The sequence below is a fragment of the Aotus nancymaae genome, unplaced genomic scaffold, assembly GCF_030222135.1.
Source record: "Aotus nancymaae isolate 86718 unplaced genomic scaffold, 86718_ANA_hifiasm-v0.15.2.pri h1tg000029l, whole genome shotgun sequence".
Lineage (NCBI taxonomy): Eukaryota > Metazoa > Chordata > Mammalia > Primates > Aotidae > Aotus > Aotus nancymaae.
Window position 1 is genome coordinate 52367707 of NW_026988442.1, and position 21200 is coordinate 52388906.

At 37.0% G+C, this 21200-nt stretch overlaps 1 protein-coding gene across 9 annotated transcripts in view; it reads left to right on the forward strand.

Annotated features, from left to right (window-relative positions):
* Positions 1 to 21200, forward strand: part of PLA2R1 (phospholipase A2 receptor 1) — a 141617-nt gene that overhangs the window by 81299 nt on the left and 39118 nt on the right. For all 9 annotated transcript variants that reach the window (XR_010344594.1, XM_012454839.3, XM_012454837.3 and 6 more), the window contains 8 exons: positions 699 to 844; positions 4734 to 4818; positions 6993 to 7125; positions 7714 to 7749; positions 8237 to 8394; positions 14505 to 14569; positions 15344 to 15447; positions 17020 to 17159. Coding sequence is in view for 8 of the 9 variants with exons in the window: in XM_012454839.3 (XP_012310262.1) it covers positions 699 to 844; positions 4734 to 4818; positions 6993 to 7125; positions 7714 to 7749; positions 8237 to 8394; positions 14505 to 14569; positions 15344 to 15447; positions 17020 to 17159 (867 nt within the window). In the remaining variant the exon portion in view is untranslated. The remainder of the gene's footprint in view (positions 1 to 698; positions 845 to 4733; positions 4819 to 6992; positions 7126 to 7713; positions 7750 to 8236; positions 8395 to 14504; positions 14570 to 15343; positions 15448 to 17019; positions 17160 to 21200) is intronic.

Consider the following 21200-nt stretch of genomic DNA (forward strand, 5'->3'; position numbering starts at 1 on the left):
AGATTGCAAGCCTTGTGTCTTCAGTCCCTTTTCCCAGTCTTAAATAAAGCCAAAAGAAGATCTTCCATTCGGCTGACTTCTAGCCACTATGAAGACAGCTGAGAAGTAGCAGAGATTTTAGACACAGCTGAACCACTGCACCTGCCAGTTGAGCTAAGATCCAAAGACTCTAGAAATAGAGCTATCCTAGATCCCAGGTCTCATTCCTCATTTCTTTCCCTAAGGCAGCCAGAGTAATGATCAATCCGCTAATTCTAATTTGTCAGAAGGCAGTCTTGTGGGATGGAAGTTTATGGACTCTGGAAGCAAAGAGTCATAGGTCTAATCCTAGCTCTGCCAGTTTATAGCTGTGTGACCTAAAATTCTTAACCTCTCTTGGCCTGACTTTATTTATCTCTTAACAAATATTTACTGAGGGACAAGTACATGCCAGTCACAGAGGATTTAAGGTGAAAAAAAAATTCTTCAGAAAGCTCATTTATAAAACTGAGTTTATTTGTTGTGAGGATAGAAGTAACTAATAGTTTTATGATGCCTAGGCACTTTCTAGTTCAGTAAATGTTACTTCCTCTCACTAGATCAGGCTCTTAATAAAGAATAATAATGATTATGTTAATATTATTGTTATTTTCTTGAGCAGAGTTGTTAAACCTCACCTTGTCTATGACAATGTTAATTTCTTTTCTTTTACTATACAGGTATTTCATAGTGAAAAAGTTCTGATGAAAAGAACATGGAGAGAAGCTGAAGCATTTTGTGAAGAATTTGGAGCTCATCTTGCAAGCTTTGCCCATGTTGAGGAAGAGAATTTTGTGAATGAGCTCTTACATTCAAAATTTAATTGGTAAATACTTGTTAATTATGAAAAAATTACAGTCAAATATTCTATCTCCCAGTAAAGCCTTCTTAGGGGTGAGTGTCCCAATTAGTTGTTTAAAATTCCAGTATTTGTATTAAGCCCAAAGCCAAGAAAAATATATATACATATATAGTTTTACATTTATCTTGTACCAGGTTCTCATTTCATAAAACAAAGAACAAAGTGACAATTGTTTAGATATTTTAAATCTTTTCTTTGTCCTTCAAGTCAGAGCTGTAGAGCTTTCCTGCCAAATTCAGAAATTATCTATCCCAGTGGTTTTCAAAGTGTTTCGGAAGGATTCCAAGAATCCTGGAACCCCAGGAGTATGAGGGCCACATAGGTAGAGCTCCTGGTTCCTTTCACGCCTCACCAGAGAGGCTCTGACCAGCTCCACTGCTAATTATTTTGTATATAATTGGAGCCTATGTAAGATATTGTTTGAAAAAAAAAAAAAGAGTCCCAGTAATTTTTTAAAAATTCCAACCCAACCTCCTAAGTTTTCATTTAGGGAAACAAGCTTTTGCTTATCTGTATCCAATTTGCAAGTTAACAGAACCTTGAATACAGTGGAGTTAGAAACTCATGTTTGAATTGGAAGAACTCTAAAACGTCTTGTGCTACCTCCCACCACATACTGTGGTCATCCACTGTCTGCATAATTCCTTGCAGTTTCAGAATGCTCATTTGGGAGAAAGCTCATTCCATTGCTGAAGGTTGGTTTCAAAGAGCAGCTTTCTCATAAGCCAGAAATCTGCCTCCCCTCAGTTTGAGCTAGAGCAAATACAGATCAAATCTTCTCTATTTTTAAAATAATTGAAGGCAGTCATCTTTTCTCCTTTCAGTGAGCTCCCCATCCCCCACTTTGGCCTCTGATTTTGGAATGTTCTTGTCAGTCAGCCTGCATTGTGAGAGTATCTTCTGTGGAAGGGGCAGTTACATGCATAGCTGGTTAGAGAATTCAACAGATGTGACAGACAAAATCCTGCCTCTGAGGATGTTGTGATCAGCACACCTCCGTGGCTCTGTATATGTATTTAATGAAAACAAATGTAATAACAGGCACTGTGCTTCAAGCTCTGGAAATCTGGAGTCTCAATGAAACGCTTGTCTGGATCCCAGAGAAAAATCCCATACTATTTTTTGAGGAAAATCTTGGCCTTTCCCATAAGTTTCCTTGTAGGACATTCCCATAAAAAGATCAACATGTGACATCTATCAAATTATTTATCTTCCACATCCACAACAATGACCTTAAAGCTGGGAGTTTTTGACATCTCTCCATGTGAGTTTTGTGCAGCATTCTACAGGGAAGGAAGAGGATTTTATGATTAAATATGTTTCCAAAACAATGCACAATCTTGGAGATTTGCCATATACGTTAGCATCACAAAGGGTTCTAGAAGGAAGCACTATCTTTGACCACAAATCCCTTTTTTTAGAACACTTATTGACATCCCACAGAACTGCTAGTCCCTACGGGAAATGCTGATCTGAAGCCATGACTCAGGAACCTGGCTGCTCATCACAATTGGTGGGGACACCTTTTAATACAGAGCTTTCTGGCCTCACACCAGAGGTGCTGAGTCAGATTCTTTGAGTCTGAAGAAAAGCTTAAGAAGCTTCCTTGCTAATTGGATTATCAGCCAGGTGTGAGGCCACAAATCCAAGGGTTAGGTGATAGTCTCCATTGCTCAAAGTTACACTTTGCTTCATTACTTTAGCTCCCTGCAAAATGTATTTGCATATTCTGCCCTTGCCTTTTAGTGAGGTTTGCCATGTGACAACCCACACAAACTGCTTCCCAGTTTGCTTTAAGATCAAATATCACTGTCATTTCTGTTTATATAAGTTCTCACACTTGAAATGTCTAGTAGAATTTAGTGACAAGCATCTATCAAATCATTGATCTTCAATAGCTGATCACAAATACTATATAAAATGAGCCAGGTACAGTGGGTCACAGCACTTTGGGACACCAAGGTGGGAGGAACACTTACGGCCAGAAGTTCAGGATCAGCCTAGGCAGCATAGCGAGACTCAGTTTCTACAAAAAATTTTTAAAATTAGCCGGGTGTGGTGGCCACAACACCTGTAGTTCCAGCAAAACCTAGTTCAAAGTTTCAGTGAGGTATAATTATGTCACTGCACTCCAGCCTGGGCAACAGAGCGAGAACCATCTTTAAAGAAATATTTTTAAATTCTTGGCTGGGTGCAGTGACTCACACCTGTAATCCCAGCAATTTGGAGGCCAAGGCAGATTGCTTGAGCCTGGAATTAGAAAACAGCCTGGGCAACATGGCGAAACCCCATCTCTACCAAAAAATTAAAAAAATTAGCCAGGCGTAATGGTACACACCTGTAGTCCCAGCTATTCAAGAAGCTGAAGTGGGCTCTTCACTTGAGCCCAAGAAGCAGAGGCTGCAGTGAGCCAAGATTGTGCCACTATACTCCAACCTGGGTGACAGTGAGACCCTGTCTCAAAAAAAATTATCAATAATTGTATATGTTTCACTTTATTCCCAGACTACCAGGGAATTCAGTCAAATCTGATGCTTCATTATAGCAAACATACCAGATCTCATAGTTATCAGGTATGGCAGGTATGCTGCTTTTCCTTTCTATCTTATTAACCAGATACACACACACACACACACACATACACACATACATGTGTGTTTATTAAAAATTATACTATTTTAGGCAACCGATGAAGAGAAAGTAAACACCATTTCATCTTCTAGGAGCCAGTATATAGCAGGAAAGACAAAGCACTCTGAATTCAGTGAGGAAAGAAAAAGTTCACAACACTGGGAGAGTGACATGGATTTTCAGCCTATGCCATGGAGATTAATGTGCTTGGCTTAAACTGAAGGTGGCCATTCTCACCTTCTCCCAACTTTAAATGTAAAGTATCATCATGACAGTGACCAACCGGGCATCAGTGATCTCTTGGCTTTCTAAGCTGCATTTGACTTTAATTTGTGTCATCCAGGTGGAGTAGCTGAAATATCTGAGAAGGAATTATTCAGAATAGGCTTGCTTCTCTACACGAAGGAAAGTAAAGTATCTGTCCTGATATCTGAATCATTTACATCTTTGATTCCTCAAAATTATTCTCAGAAAATTATCTTAGTGAGATGGTTCATTGTACAATTAGGCTTTATTACTTGATTTTTTGAGTATTCCGTGGGCACATTTGTACTCTGTCTCATAGAAGGGAAGGTGATTCTCTGTGGAGCTTCTCGCCAAGTCTAAACCAATGGTAACAATCGAGGTTAATCTACCATGGGTCAGGGTGTCTTGATTTAGAACTATTTATGTTGATTAAAAAAAAAATCCCAAAACCTACCGTATACCTTTTATTCAATGGGAATGATGGTGGTTAACTTTCAGAGTAAACATGAACATTTAAAAAAAGAACAACAAATCCAAGCATAGTAAAGTAGAATAAACAGAACAGTGAAGTAGCAAACACACAGTAAAGCAGTAAAAGGTCCTCTTGACTAGAGATGTTCAAAAATTTCTTACCAGTTTTCTTTTGATGTGTTCTTGTCCTTACTGAAAGGAATTGTTATTCCTGATGAGAAACTCATGTTCTCAATAAAAGCTGAATTTTCCCCAACCGTATGTCACCTGTAAGCAAACACACAAGCCAAGAGAAATAGAACGTGAGGCTTATTCTTCTCTCAGTTCATGTCATAGCACAGGGTTTTGCACATTAAAAATGCTCAATGCTTGTTGACTTGATCAATCCTGCCAGTAGCATCAGCTGTTTCCTGCATACATAAATATTTTAAAATATTTTTGAACCTTTCACATAATGCTGTAAATTTGATGGGAAAGGCAAAGCTTTTGTTTCTTCTCTTCACAGGACAGAAGCAAGGCAGTTCTGGATTGGATTTAATAAAAGAAACCCACTGAATGCTGGCTCATGGGAATGGTCTGATAGAACTCCTGTAAGTCTTTTCAAACTGGAGAAAAGGGATGGATTCAAAACAAGTGGCCCTGAAACCACTTGGTAAACCAACCAAGAGAAGCTAGAAATGATGACCAGAGCTCCCATGACAAAACTGCACCAGACCTTGGTACCAGGAGAATTATTTTGGCAAGGTCCTGGGAAATCTTTGCTAGCCACATTATTCTGAGGCCACTGTACAATCTCAGCCTGAAAAAGTATCAAAACCTCTGAAAAGTCTCCCCAAACCATCTTGAAAAAGAATTAAAAACCTCCAAAAAGTCTCTCCAAACCATCCTGAAAAATAATCAAAAACCTCTAAAAAAAAGTCTCCCAAACCATCTCCCATATGAAGTGTCTCTCTGGCAGAGAAGCAGCTATTCTTTAAAATAACACAATACTCCCTTTACCCTATACCTCCCTATCCTGCATAGCACCTGATTTTCTGAGTGTGGGAACTTTGCCTATGTCACAATGAAATGGAAGTTATTTTGGAGAATGATTTTTTGTTTATCTCACTCTAAAAGGACAGTAATGCAAGCTTTAGAAATATCACCTTCTCAATCACAGTAAGTTGTTCCAGAAGAAAAGAAAGTCTTCCTTTTCACTCATCCTCACACTTGCAAACTTCTATGAAGGACAGAGAGAACTCACTATTGCATTTTTTTTTCAGGTGCAATGGGTAATTCTCACATTTTTCTCAAAATAGCAGGGATGAAACTGAAGTAGTATCCCAGATTGAAGTGGGATCTATCCTAGGGCACAAGAAAAATCATATTATTCACTTTCACCTGTGAAATGGGGAAACTCATAAGAGCCTCCAGTGAACATTTGATGTAACTCCTGTTTACTGAGCCCTTATGCTGTTCTAAGCATTGAGCTGAATGCATGCCTACATGATCTTATTTCATCCTTACAATAACTCAGTGTCGTGGGTGTTAGAATGATGAAGTGGTTTGTCTAAAATAATACATAGGAAAGCCAGGATTTGCACACAGATTGTCTGACTCCAAAGTCACAATTTTATGATATCTCATGGTTGGCAAAATATCAATAGCCAAACTTTGAAGTAGTAAAGAGCAATAGAGAAAGCCTTGTACCAAGATGGTGTTCAAATTTGTGTCGAGGAAAAGGTGTATATAAGAGAGTAGGAAGAGATTTTAAAGGTCACTCAGCCCCACTGATCTATTTTGCTGATAAAGAAATCAAGTCTCAGAACACAGAAAAGGCATAGCAGGGTCAACTTTCCCCATAAATGTCAGCCACTACATGGAACAGCTGAGTGGTTCAAGTCAATATAGCATTTGGAAAAGAAAATCTGTTACATAGAGGTTGAGAATGCTTCATTTTGTTTTAGTATAACAAACTCATTAGTAATAGGAGAGGAATAGACAATTTGGGTCAGAATAAATAAGATAAGGCCATAAAGCAGTGGCTGAGCTTCTCACCAATCTCTGCTGCACAAAATGAATTCAAATCACACCATTTTCTGAACCTGAGGCTATATATATTAAAGTTAGATGAATTGTTGCGTGAGGGTATACATGTTTGAGAAGGAATATAAAGGATTTGAAAACATCCTTTTTTTTTCCCCAAAATTTTACCCTAATTTTACTTGTGGTCCATCATTCTTCTGTGAGGTAGTCATTAAATATTTGAGAAGGTGGGGTCTTTAATACTCCTGTAATATGAATCATATGAGTTATGTGGTCACTCATGGATAGTGACCTGATAGATTCCTGATTAAGGCTAGCTACGGCTTAGAATCTAGTTATTAGAGACAAAAAGCTTAGCATATGTGCAAACTAATGAAAATCAAAGTTAATACGAGGATCTGACACACCTCTGAGTCCCTAAGAAGTTTACCCAGGATCCTAAGCTAGAAAATGTTCCCAGTTAGAAAAATGTGCAAGTTCAGACCAAAGCTTCATTTGATTTGTTCCTTCTAGAGAAAGGAGTAGCTTACCTTTTTTTCTTTAAAGCATCTTTAAGAAAAAAATGCTAAATATTGATTAGCTTGTTCTTCACAAATGCGAAACAACTAGAATGACATCCAGACATTTCTGAAGCTTCCAGTAGAAGCCTATAATGCTTATGTACAAGGATGCCCTTTTTGATCTTTGGAAACTTTGTGGGGGATCATCATTAAGGAATAATGAACTTTATCTGCTGCAGGTTGTCTCTTCATTTTTAGACAATAATTATTTTGGAGAAGATGCGAGAAACTGTGCTGTTTATAAGGCAAACAAAACACTGCTGCCCTTACACTGTGATTCCAAACGTGAATGGATATGCAAAATCCCAAGAGGTAAAAATAGTAATAAGATCTTTGCTATATGTTTGATTTCTAATAATCTCTAGTACTTTCCCAAGTAAAGGATTACAGAGAAGTAAAATGTAAGCACCCCAAACCACCATATCAACAACCTGCATGATAAACCCAATTGCACTATTTTAGCAAAAAATATTTCTATAGGAAATGAGAGAAAGCGACACCAATGCAATATGCCAAGTTAGTTCATTGGGAACTAAGGTAACCAGCTAATATTGCAGAATATTTATAGTGCAAGTACAGTCTGGGAGAAATGTCACTTTGACATTACAAAGCAAATGGGATACTTGTAAAATGAGTAAGTGGAAGCACCTAGTACAGCGTGTGACACACAGTGGGCCCTCAGCAAGTGCTCATGTCCTTCCTTCTTTAAGCAGAAGCCTCTCTGGAGCCTCCTCTTCAAGTATGAGAACTCACCACATATTCCAAACAGCACAATGTACCTGTTTTAAAATGATATTTTAAAAGATGAAGGACAAAACAGTGTGTTTAGAGCTGAAGTAATTCACAGACAATACACTTGAGAAGCAAGATCAGTCAAAATGATTTGCTTTCACTTTGCAGATGTGAAACCCAAGATTCCATTCTGGTACCAGTACGGTAAGAACTACTCTGGCAGCTCTTGAATTTCTAATTATTAATATATACGTTATAAGTGCTCCTATATACCATGTGTTGTTACATTTCTCAAATCGAGCCTCTCTTTTCTTGTGTCAACCTAGAGCTAATTTGTTTGAATTAATAATTAATAAATGTAGTCATTAAATATGATTAAGGACTAGTATCTTCAATCATTTTTATGACATGTGATTTTATAATATGTATCTATCCCTGATCTTTTAATACTAGTGAAGGTATCTTGTAAGAGATAGACCAAGGAAAGTTATTTATCTATGTGCATATGTGTCTGTGTGTGTGTGTCTGTGTGTGATGTATGTGTGTTCAAATTCATGAGTGTATATATATATAATTTTTTTTAATGCTGAGTGACCAAATCAATAATATGGGGTCAATCTTAGCATACCTATTTAAATTTGCACTCTCTCAATCGATTTGGCATTATTTTCACTGTTTCTTTTTCTTTCAGATGTACCCTGGATCTTTCATCAGAATGCAGAATACTTTTTTCATAACTTTGCCTCAGAATGGTCTAACTTCGAGTTTGTCTGTAGCTGGCTACACAGTGATCTTCTCACAATTCATTCTGCACAGGAGCAAGAATTCATCCACAGCAAAATAAAAGCGGTACTTGAACATAACTCACCATAAAAAATTCAAAGTTTAGCACCTTCTTTTGTCCTAAGAGGACAAAAGAAGTTTCTTTGCTGGGGGTGGGGGGGGTGGGGAGGGATAGTTTTTTTAATTTCACTTCAGACATTTATTTAAATTTCAGTAAAAGCCATAGATCTTTGAGAATTGTTTTTCTTCCTGTTATAGAGATTAAGAGAAAATCATGAAGATACAGGTTTACTGTATTACTCTGTTATTTCACTTCTCTTCATTCTTTGTTAGCAGTAATGGTGAGTAAGTTGAGATTGTTTCATGAGGTTCATTCGAGCATTCAACACATATTTATTAAGACCCTTCTAGGAATTAGGGTTCTGTCAGTGATTAAAACAGACACAAATTCCTCTATCTTCATGGGGTTTATATTCTTGTCTGGGAAGAAAGACCATAATCAATACAAGTAAATAGAATTATATAATATATTAGAAAAAAATAAGTGGATAAATGCCACAGAGGAAAATTAAGCTCAAATGAGGGATGAGGAATACTTGGGAGGTGCCTGGCAGTTTTAAAGTTTCAAATCTTACAAAAGTACATTATTCTTAAGTTTGTAAAGACTAATATACAGAAAATAGTAGGAGTAGTTTTCCATTTTCTTTCTTTACCTTTTCCAAGGTAAAGAAAGGCTACTTAATTCCTTGCAGAACTAAGCTAGTAAGAAAGAAACATGCAAGACCTATTGAATAGTAAAATAAACTAGCAAAGAATAGTATACTTTTCAGTGTGTTCCTTCAATAAGCATTTATTTTCAAGCATATGCCAGGCACTGGGATATTTGTCAAAGATGCAAAAATGTATGAGGTGCAAGTCTCTGTTTTCAAAAAGGCTGGATATATACTTTAAAACATCATGTTGTACACAATAAATACATACAATTTTATGTCAATTTTTAAAACATAAATTAAATTTAAAAAGATAAAGCAGAAGTGGTATGATGTAGTAAGTGGAAAGGGCGTACGTACAAATTACAGTGGGGGCGTGAAGGAGGTAAATCCTCGCTTCCAACTTTCCCCTGGAAACCTCTGAGAGCAAGAAAAAGCCATTTTCTTTTCCTATAATTTAATCACATTTCAGAATCTTCAGGAATCCTTTCTAGCTCTGTCATCTTTTTATATCTTTGTAAGTTTACTAGAAAATGAGACCCTGTATTAAAGCGTCCTAGGCTTGAAAAAGAAATGTCTTTCCTCACAGTTCATGGGGATTTAGTGTTTCTGTATCCTGTCTGTTGCACATACAGTCCACAAGGTACAAGCAAGTCATGACTCCTATCACGTTCTGATGGAAAAGCCAAGAAAAAAAGAAGTTAGGTGACAATCACATGGTCTCACAGACACTCAGTGGCAGAACAACCATTAGATCTGGAATGTTCCCCACCATAAATGTGTACACTATTTTGTCACCTTTCCACTCTTACAAATGGAACACTCAAGCCAAAACCATAATGTTCAATATGAGCATGTTCAATTGTATACCACGATGTTGGAAAGTATCCTGAGTAGCTGGAATTACAGGCATGTGCCACCATGCCTGGGTAATTTTGTATTTTTAGTAGAGATGGGGTTTCTCCATGTTGGTTAGTCTGGTCTCAAACTTCTGACCTCAGGTGATCCACCCACCTCAGCCTCCCAAAGCACCAGCATTACAGATGTGAGCCACCTCGTCAGACCAAAAACACATATTTCTTTAGCCAGATACCGTACTCCTAACCTCAGAAGGCAATAACAAGAGACCAGATGAATGGCTGAAAACTAATCCATAGGCACGCAAAGTACACATCCCAAAAAGAGCTGATATTTGGCCATACTTACCATAACTGTGTCAGGTACTATGAGGAACTAAAATGTAATTTTTTCAAGAACCCCCTGTGAGAAGTCTATTATTGGTACATTTTACAAGTGAGGAGGCTAAGACTTCAAAGAGGTTAAGCAACTTGGTTACACAGCAGCTAAATGGTGGAATTTGGAAAGAAACCCAGGCCATCTTACTTATCCAGTCATTTAAAAACCCTACTTGGTGCTGCCTGTGACAGTGGAACAGCAGTATCAGGGCATATAAGAGCATGATGTCTTCATGACATCAAAGTGCTAGTCCCAAAATCCTCCCCAAAAGATGGCTGCCAGCTCTGTCTCAGACATGAACAATGAAGGGCTTCTTTGATCTTTCCAGCAGAGCTAAGCTCTGTTGGGAACATCTGTAGATCTTCTGTCTTCACCTTTCCTCTTAATTCATCTCCTAATCTTTGGAAATTGAGAAGCCAGTGGGGCTGGTAGAGTTAATGGCTCCCATAGAAGGGAAGGGTGAAACCCCACAGGCTGAGCCCTTTGAGTCATCATAGCCACTCCCACGATTTAATTGAGGATTCTGATCTCAAATCAGACAAACGTTATGGTGACTTATATGGCAAAATTGTCACCCAGTCTATGGCCATGTTGATGTAGAATGCCCTCTCAGTTTCATGGGTAAGCTGCTGACTGATCTCCCCACTGTGCTATTTCTTTCCAAAAAGAAAATTATGGGAAGGTATAGGATTTAACTACTGAGAACAGGACCAGGGGACTGTCTTAGGTTTTTCAGGCTGCTATAACAAAACACTATAGACTACGCAGCTTACAAATGACAGAAAATTATTGCTCGCAGTTCTGGAGGCTGGAAACCCAAGATCCGGGCATTGGCAGATTTGATGTTTGGTGAATGCCCACTTCCTGGTTCATATGTATCCTTACATAGTGGAAGAGGCAAAGGAGCTCTTCAGGGCCTCCTCTTAAGGGTGCTAATCCCATTCATGAGCCCTCCCCAACCCTCATGACCTTATCAACTGCCAAAGGCCTTACCTTGTAATATATCACCTTGGGAGTTAGTATTTCAATATTTAAATTTAAGGGGCCACAAACATTTAGTCTATAGCAGGGGCCAAAGGAAAACAGTGTCAAATTAGAAAGAAGAAAGCTGTTGCTTTCCAAAAAGTTCATATTTCTGCATAATTTGTGCCTACCTTGGGCACTCGTTGTTGGTGGTGATAGTGGTGTTCATAGTAACCATGCACATTTCGTAAGTAAGAAACCCCATATCTAAGAATGTACTACTGGAATGGGTCAATCAATCCAGAAATTATTTCATTCCAGGATGAGGAGCAAGATGTGTAGAGGTCATTCCACTCACTTTTGTCTCACATGTCTCTTATAAATGTAGGAAGAGTACAAATAAGTAATTTAATATTTTTTAAAATTGCATGTGTTTTGTATAGCTCCCCTAAGAAGAGCAGTGATTAGAATTGTGAAAAACAAAAACAACATTTAGTTGCAGTGTCAAAAAAATTAATTATGAACAAGGAAGCTAGATACAGTTTTAAAAATCTGAAGCAAATAAAAATTTTAATAAAATATTTCCATCTTGGAAAAAGAATGTCAATGTTTTCTCTCTCACTCTTTGAGTAACAGAAGACCATAAAGCATGATCAGAGTAAATTTATTTTTTGAGCCATCTTGATAATCACATTAATGCTGAAAAAAATGCTGCAAGCATTTTAGGAGTTGTTTGACACAAACTACTAGCTAATTAGTCCACTTGCCTGACATTTTTACACTGTTATGCGGTATTATCATTTTGAAATGGCAATTACCGTTATTAAATTTTTATTTCTAAATGCTTCTTAAAATACATATCAAATCTATTAGTCCTCCTCCAAAATATCATTTTGTCATTCTTAATGGGAACATTTTAAAAGGTGACAGGTTGTTCTTCCTTATATTGCTTTATGGGCTAATATATTGACTGTCACTGGGGGGTTTTGTTTGTTTTTGGTAAACGCTGTTTCCATATGATGCTAACTATAATGGCTATTTGTATATACCAAAACGTAGTTGATATTATAAAATGCATGTTCATATGACATTTTTTAAGCCCTGAGCTTACTTCTCTATCACAGTTCTTTATGCAAATACATATTAATAAGTCTTTCTTTTGCTGTGGCCTTCCTAAGCTAAAATTTCAAACATCCACTTTTCATATTGGATGTTCCATTCTGGGTATCTTCTAGCTTGTCCTATGAAGTTCGGTTCTGTGCCATATCACAACAGGTTGTGACGTGACACTTGGAGATTACCATACCATAACTGAGGTGGTACTAAATATGCCACTTAACATGCAGCAGTTATAATTTTTTAGAGGTCCTTAATTGGGGCAGCGAACAATCCAGGTCATGATTTTCAGTCCTGTAGCACATGAAATCTCTTTAGATTGAATGAAATTGTTGTGGCTCCCCCACTGAGTTCACAACGAGTCTCAATGGACCCATTCCAAAGTCTGACAATGGGAATCTGAATTCAGCATGTAAGAACACGTCCACAAAACAACACCTCAGGGATCCAAAATTGCAGTTGTTCCATCTTGCATTATTCTCAAATTGTGGATATGACAAACAGCCGTACTGTTTACAGAATAAAAATACCTGTTTATAAATTAGATTGTTAAAGGGCTATTGAATTCTATTGTATGGAGAGCTAAAATTACTATGGAAAAATAATATATCATAAAATTTCTTCCCCAGTCTTTACAGAAGAAATGAGAGTAGAAATTTAAATATATAATGCCTTCAAATTAACAGGATTTTAGCATATAAAAATTAAGTTACAGTTCAACACACACACACACACAACATTAAGTATACTGATTTACAGGTCTTAGAAAAATCCTTACTGCCTCTTTCTCTTTCATAGTTAAAGAGGAAATTGCAATTTCCTGGATCATAAGTCAGTATTACATCTGCCCTAATGTGTGTGTGTGTGTGTGTGTGTGCGCGCGCACACGTGTGTGCACATACATGCACATGGTGATTTAATTTTATACTTTATTGTACTTAGGTCCAAGTGATTAATAATGGTGTAACATTAATAAAATATAAAAGGATAATTTTCTTTGTTGTTGTTGTTCTTCTATTTCCTTACTAACTTTTACTATCTTTATTCTGAACACTACAATATTATTCATACAACCTTAGATTAAGTGGGCTTTTTTGTTGGTGGTAACTATATCACTCTGTTAACATAGAATTTATAATCTAAAATTCCAATTTTTTGTTATGGAGTTTGAAGTTACATTAAGAAGTACATCTTTTGAAATGTGTTCCTGTTGATACATATAAATCTGGTTCCCTTTTTTTATTATACTTTAAGTTCTGGGATACATGTGCAGAATGTGCAGGTTTGTTGCATAGGTATACACGTTCCATGGTGGTTTGCTGCATTCATCAATCCATCATCTACATTAGGTACTTCTCCTAATGCTATCACTCCCCTAGCCCCCCATCCCCCAACAGGCCCCAGTGTGTGATATGCCCCTCCCTGTGTCCGTGTGTTCTCACTGTTCAACTCCCACTTATGAATAAGAACATGCAGTGTTTGGTTTTTTGTTCCTGTGTTAATTTGCCAAGAATGATGGTTTCCAGCTTCATCCATGTCTCTGCAAAGGACATGAACTCGTCAAAAGGATAATTTTCTAGTTGTCAAACACTGGGTATTCATTCTGTAGTATTCTTTTGTCCTATATTGTGTCTCTCTATGTGGATGCGGAGGAATGCTTACACTGTTTAAAGCTTAACAATCAGACTAATACCTAAAATTCAGTATCTTTATACTAATCATGCCTTGATACCTTGAATTGTTTTCAATTATATGTAACATATGCAATGAATTATAAATCACTGAGAGGGTAAATCACTGAGAGGATAAGCCAATAAATTTTTGTCAGGAAATAAGTTAATTTTCTATTTTAATTTATGATATTACTTTTAAAATCCTTATAGAGTTAGAAAAACTACGTTTCAAGTTGTATGAAACTAGAATTATTTTCCATGTTTGATTCCAGTTTTTCCTCATAATGAGGAGGAAATATTTTAGAATAATGAAGTTTCAGGTTTTCTCATGATGCTAGGCCTTAGTATAGTCTTCCTCAGGAAATTGGGTAAAATAATGAAGAATAGAAAGCTATTAACAACAACCCCATTAATCTTAATAGCAAAAAAAGGAAAACAAGTGGAATAAATGCTGACTTTTTTCTCTTTCTTTTAATAGCTATCAAAGTATGCTGCAAGTTGGTGGATTGGACTTCAAGAAGAAAGAGCCGATGATGAATTTCGGTATGAACCTAGATTCATTTGCATTTAATTTTGTTTGACAGGTTTTATTTGCAGAATGATTGGATTCGATTTTAGCGATCAATTTCAAACATTATATTTAACTTATAAAATTTTGTTTCTCTAATCAAACACGAGTGTTTTTTAAAGTATACACTCATGAAACCATCACCACAATCTAGCCATAAACATATCCATCACCTCCAAAAGCTTCCTCCTGCCCTATTCATTTATTTATTTTTTTATTCACTCATTCATTCATTTTTGTGGTGAGAACACTTAACATAAAACTTACCCTCTTACCTGGGCAAGATGGCTCACACCTGTAATCCCAGCACTTTGGGAGGCCGAGGAGGATGGATCAACTGAGGTCAGGAGTTCAAGACCAGCCTGGCCAACATGGAGAAACCCCGTCTCTACTAAAAATACAAAAATTAGCCAGGCGTGGTGGTGCACACCGGTAGTCCCAGCTACTTCGAGGGCTACGGCAGGAGAATCGCTTGCACCCGGGAGGCAGAGGCTGCAGTGAACCAAGATCGTGCCACTGCACTCCAGCCTGGGTGACAGAGCAAGACTCCATCTCAAAAAAAACTAACCCCTTGGAAAACTTTTAAGTATACGATGCAGTATTATTAACTATAGGCACCATGCTACATATGAATTTTTTTTAATTTAATAGAATATGATACCTTCAATCCCTACCTCAGAACTCTAAGAATGATGTTGGAGACTGGACACGCAGAATGAGAGACCTTAACATTTTTAATCTTCCTACAGCTGGAGAGACGGAACGCCAGTGATATACCAGAACTGGGACACAAGAAGAGAAAGAACTGTGAATAATCAGAGCCACCGATGTGGCTTTATTTCTTCCATAACAGGTTATTTTACTTATCCATTTTGGGGTTTATAACACAAAGTGATAATTTTCAGGAGGCTTGAAGTCTTTTCCGTGCATCATTTCCGTGAGAAGTTTCTGTTTATTTCTCTTTTTAGTTGACATGTTCAGTTTTGTCTGCCGTAAGGCTTAAGGATGGCCATTCCTTCTGTTCAATCCATGTACTCATGTTCTTGAAAATAATTTACATCCGGACAAGCCCTTCCTCAGAAATCAAAACAGCACCGGAAATGGGCCCAATGAAACTGTTAAAAAATATATGGCTGACAAATACTTTTCTTCATGAAATATCAATGTGAGCACTTTTTAAAAAATATATATATTCCTAGTATCCAATTTATAATTGGCCAGAACTTTAACCTCTGTGAAATTCACTTCCATTTTCCTATTTAATAAATGTTTTGATTCAAGTCAGTATTGTTTTTTTTCTTTTAATACCTGGCATCAATTGCTGCCTGCCTTAGAAAGGCAATTGTTTGCAAGTTGGATTTAGAAGCACATTCAGGTTGAAGATTGGATTTTAAATTCTCTTCATCAGTGCAGTGTAGTTAGGTTGATTGTCCACTCATGCCCCTTCTTTCTAAACAATAAAAGATAACAATATTTGCTACTCTAACAGATTCATAACTAACCTGTGCCCTAGGCCGGGAAAGGGATAAACATGGAAAATAATTTTGGATATGAGGGCCTCTGCAGAGACTTAGGAAAGGAAAATCCATGTGGTTGATCAGCTTGCTTTTACCAGCAGGTGTCACAACAGCCTACAGAAAGGACTGTTTTGAGAGTCTGGGAGAATGGCAGCTAATCTGCATTGAAAATAGCATTCCAGCCCTTCCTTCAAAGTGCCCAACATCTTTTGGCTCATACTCCTGATCTAGAAAACTGAGCCTGAACTTGTAATTGGCATGCATTCTGCCCTGTTCTGGAATTTATGACTTGGATGCCAACAAAATGCATTCTATAATCCTTATTCTGAAAATATAGCTCTTCTAAATTAAAAGAAAAAAGTCAGTTTGTCAGAGGCTAAAGATTTGAGGATATGTCTTACTGAGGACATGCCTATATGTGAGTCTTTTATTTAAGGGTCAGTATTAAGAAATCCTATTTTCTTGAAAGTTTTTGAGTTAATTTTTCTAAATTATTATATTTTCTAAAGAATTATAAAGTAGGAATTATCTACTGTTTTAGAATCTTTCCTCTCTGCACATTGAAGCTGAAGGGTTTAAAATGAAATTGTTACCCTAAAAAGTATTCTTCTGCCACACAAGTCAAATATTCTTAGGACTTTAATCAGTTCTATATTCCAATTGCAGTATTTATTTAGATTTTTTTTTAATTTGCAAAATTTCTACATTCTTAAAATTACTGATTTGGCCGCTTGCCCAGTTAGCTGTTGTCCCTAGAGAACTCTTTGATCAGTAGTTAGTTCAGTTTCTAGATTTAAAAAAATAAATTATGAAAAACCATAGCAGTCATAAAATTAGTGATCAATACAGAATGCCTTCAAAGAGTCACCACTGTGTCTAAGCCATTTCTAACCCATTTTCTCCTCCAGGACTCTGGGGTAGCGAAGAGTGTTCAGTTTCTATGCCTAGTATCTGTAAGCGAAAAAAGGTTTGGCCAGTAGAAAAAAAGGAAGATACACCTAAACAACATGGAACGTGTCCCAAAGGATGGCTATATTTTAACTATAAGGTAAGCTTGTTTTTCACAAGTTTCCTTTGTTTTTCTTTTGTAGACACTAATTTTGGAAAGCTTTCAAAAAGTGAAAGTGGCTTTTAAAAGCTATGAGTTGTCCATAGGACCTGGAATATTTTTGTCACAATTTTCAAGAAATTTTAGTTTTCCATTTAGTAACAAATCTTTTAGAACAAAAAAAAATTTGTCAAAAACAGTCTGGACACTACTCCTCATTTCTCTTTTTTTCTTTTTTTTTTTGACATGGGAGTCTCATTTTGTTGCCCAGGCTGGAGTGCAGTGGCACGATCTCGGTTCACTGCAACTTCTGCCTCCTGGGTTCAAGTGATTCTCCTGCCTCAGCCTCCTAAGTAGCTGGGAATACAGGCACCTACTACCACACCCAGCTAATTTTTATATTTTTAGTAGAGATGGGGTTTCATCATATTGGCCAGGCTGGTCTTGAACTCCTGACCTTGTGACCCGCACACCTCAGCCTCCCAAAATGCAGGCGTGAGCCACCACGCCCAGCACTACTACTCATTTCTATACCTAGTTTTACCATTGGCATAGTCATTTATTATGCTGTGTGAATATTTCATTAGATGTGACATATGTATGCATGCATATGTGTGTGTGCATATGCATGTGTGTGTTCATGTGTGTGTGCGCGCATGTATATGTATGTGCCTGCATGCCTGTGTGTCTAGGTTCTGCTCCCAAATAAGCTGTAAATTCCAGAGGACCGAGACTCCATCTCCTTGTCTTATGTTTTCCCTGCCTGGAGCCAGCATAGAGCTCTGCCTATGAGTGAATTGAGGGACTAGAACTTAGCTTGGTCAATGTCATCTTAGCCTCATAAAGCTAGTGCTTCCATGCAGAATTGAATTAAGAAAACAAAATTGCCAGTGGTGATATTTTAAACCAGATTTATTATTTCTGATGCTGCCTTCAATTAAGGCCTAGACTTTCCCTCCACTCCTTATGTTTTATAATAAAATAACTTTATAGGCCTTAGGTGGAAGTTATTAAAATGCATCCCAAATTTTAATTGTTTAACTCTTAGAAAATTAAAGAACCCAAACTGTGTCATCATTTCATATGCTAATATGAAATTCCTCTTCAATCGTGGACAGCCAATTTTTAATCTAGGTGTTCAGTTATATTGGCAGGGCTTTCTCTCCTTTGTGATCTTTCTCTCATTGTTAATTTGAGAAATGAGGCCGCTTGGATTTTTCACACATTCATTGAGTACCCACTAGATATTTGGCAGTGATTTTTAAATTATTTTAATTTGTGTAAAATACATACAATATAGAATTCACCATTCTAGCCATTTTTGTTTACTGTTTGCTAGTGTTAAGTATCATATATTCACATTGTCATTCAACAAATCTCCAGACCTTTTCCATCTTGCAAAACTGAAACTCTACCCAGGAGTGTAGAGTTTTTTTAATTTGCAAAATGTCTACATTCTAAAATTAAAATTACTGATTTGGCCACTTGCCCAGTTAGCTGTTGTCCCTAGAGAACTCTATGATCAGTAGTTTAGTTCAGTTTCTAGATTTTAAAAAATAAATTATGAAAAACCATAGCAGTCATAAAATTAGTGATCAATAGAGAATGCCTTCAAAGAGTCACCATTGTGTCTAAGCCATTTCTAACCCATTTTCTCCTCCAGTAAACGACTCCCTTTTCTTCCTACCCTGAACCCCTTGACAACTACTGTTCTACTCTCTGTGTCTTTGAACTTGACTACTTTAGATACCTCAAGTAAGTGGAATCAGACAGTATTTGCCTTTTTGTGACAGGCTATTTCACTTAGCATGATGTCCTCAAAGTTCATTGACACTGGCATGTGACAGTACTTCCTTTAGACAGTTGGATAATATTCCATTATATGGATATACTACATTTTGTTTATCCATTCATCCATTGGTGGACATTTGAGTTGCTTCCCCTCTTAGCTAATTGATTTTATATATATTTCTTCTATTACTGAATTTTAAAAATATATACAACTGCTCTCCCCATTTTACATATGAGAAAACTGATGCTAACAAAATTGTGTGTCGTTTCTGAAACTTTACAGTGGACAAGTATCAGGCCAAGAAGCACATTGTTTTCTGATCCTGAGTCTGGTGTCTTGCCCCCTTCCAACACCTGCCACTTCACATTGAAACTTAAGGACTTACTCGAAATGCAAATTAAAACAACAATGAGTGATTTGCCACTGCACATCTACTAGAATGGCCCAAATCCAGAGCACTGACAACACTACATACTGGCAGAGAAGCAGAAAAACAGGAGCTCTCATTCAAGAACAGGGCAGAATGAGGGAATGCTGAATGGTGTGGCCACTGTGGAAGGCAGTTTGGCAGTTTCTTACAAAACTAAACAACTTTTACCCTATGATCCAGTAATCACACTCCTTAGTATTTATGTTGGAGTTGAAAACTTACGTATACATAAAAACCTGTCCATGGATATTTATAACATTTTTATTCTTAATTGCCAAAACTTGGAAGCAACCAAGAAGTCCTTAGTAGGTGAATGGATAAACTGGTACACTCACACAATGGAATATTATTCAGTACTAAAAATAAATTAGCCATCAAGCCATTAAAAGACATGGAAGAAATGTAAATTCATATTACTAAGTGAAAGATGCCAATCTGAAAAGGCTACAGTACTGTATGATCCCAACTATATGACATTCTGGAAAAGATAAAACTATAGAGACAGTAAAAAGAACAGTGGTTGCCAGGTGTTACAGAGAGGGAAGGAAGAAGTAGAAGATTCTCAGGGCAATGAAAATTCTCTGGATGATACCACAATGGTGGATGCATGTCATTAGACATATGTACAAACTCATAGAATATACAACCCACAGAGTGAACCCTAAAGTAAACTATGGACTTTGGATGGTTATGATGTGTTAATGCAGGTTCATCAGTTGTAACAGATGTATCATTCTGGGCTGATGGGGCATGTTGATAATGGGGGAGGCTGTGTATGTGTGGTTCAGGGGATATATGGGAAATCTCTGTCCCTTTCTTTATTTTTTATTTCTTTTTTTTTTTTTCATTTATTTTTTTGTTTGAGATGGAATCTCACTCTGTCATCCAGGCTGGAGTCCAGTTGCATGATCTTGGCTCACTGCAACCTTCACCTCCCAGGGTCAAGTGATTCTCTTGCCTCAGCCTCACAAGTAGCTGGGGTTACAGACAGGCGCCTGACACCACATCCAACTAATTTTTGTATTTTTAGTAGAAATGGGGTTTCACCATGTTGGCCAGGCTGCTCTCGAATTCCTGACCGCAGGTGATCTGCCCACCTTGGCCTCCCAAAGTTGTACCTTCCTCTTAATTTTGCTGTGAACCTAAAACTGCTCTTTGAAAAATGAAGTCTTTAATAATATTTAAAAAAAAAAAAAGTTGCTGCATCAGCTTCGCCCCATGACACAATCAGCTCAGTGGTACTGTGAGATATTTTCTAGAATAATGCAATTGTACTCTAAAACTTTATTATAGCATTGAGGTACACTATTTTTAATCATTGATACTTTCTGTAAACTTCCTATTTTCTCAAACTAGAAAATCTTTCTACCAGGTATAAATTATTTTCACATTTCAATGTGAGAAACTTGTAGCTAATATTCAATAAGATATTGAGTATTACTAAGTCTTTTATTAAAACCTTTGACAATGAGTTTTTTAAAGCATCTTTATGGTCATAAATTTGCCATTTTAACCATTATTGAGTGTACAATTCAGTGGCATTAATTACATGCATAATGTTATACAACCATCATCTCTAGTTCCAAAACATTCTCGCTATCCCTAGCAGAAACTCTGTAACTATCAAACACTAACTTCCTGTTTCCCATCTCCTAGTAACTTCTAGTTTATTGTCTATCTCTATAAATATGCCTATTCTAGATATTTTATATTAGCGAACTCATACAATGTTTGTCCTTGTGCTAGCATGATGTTTTCAAGGTTCATTTGTGTTTTAGCATATATCAACACTTAACTCCTTCTTGTGGCTGAATAATAT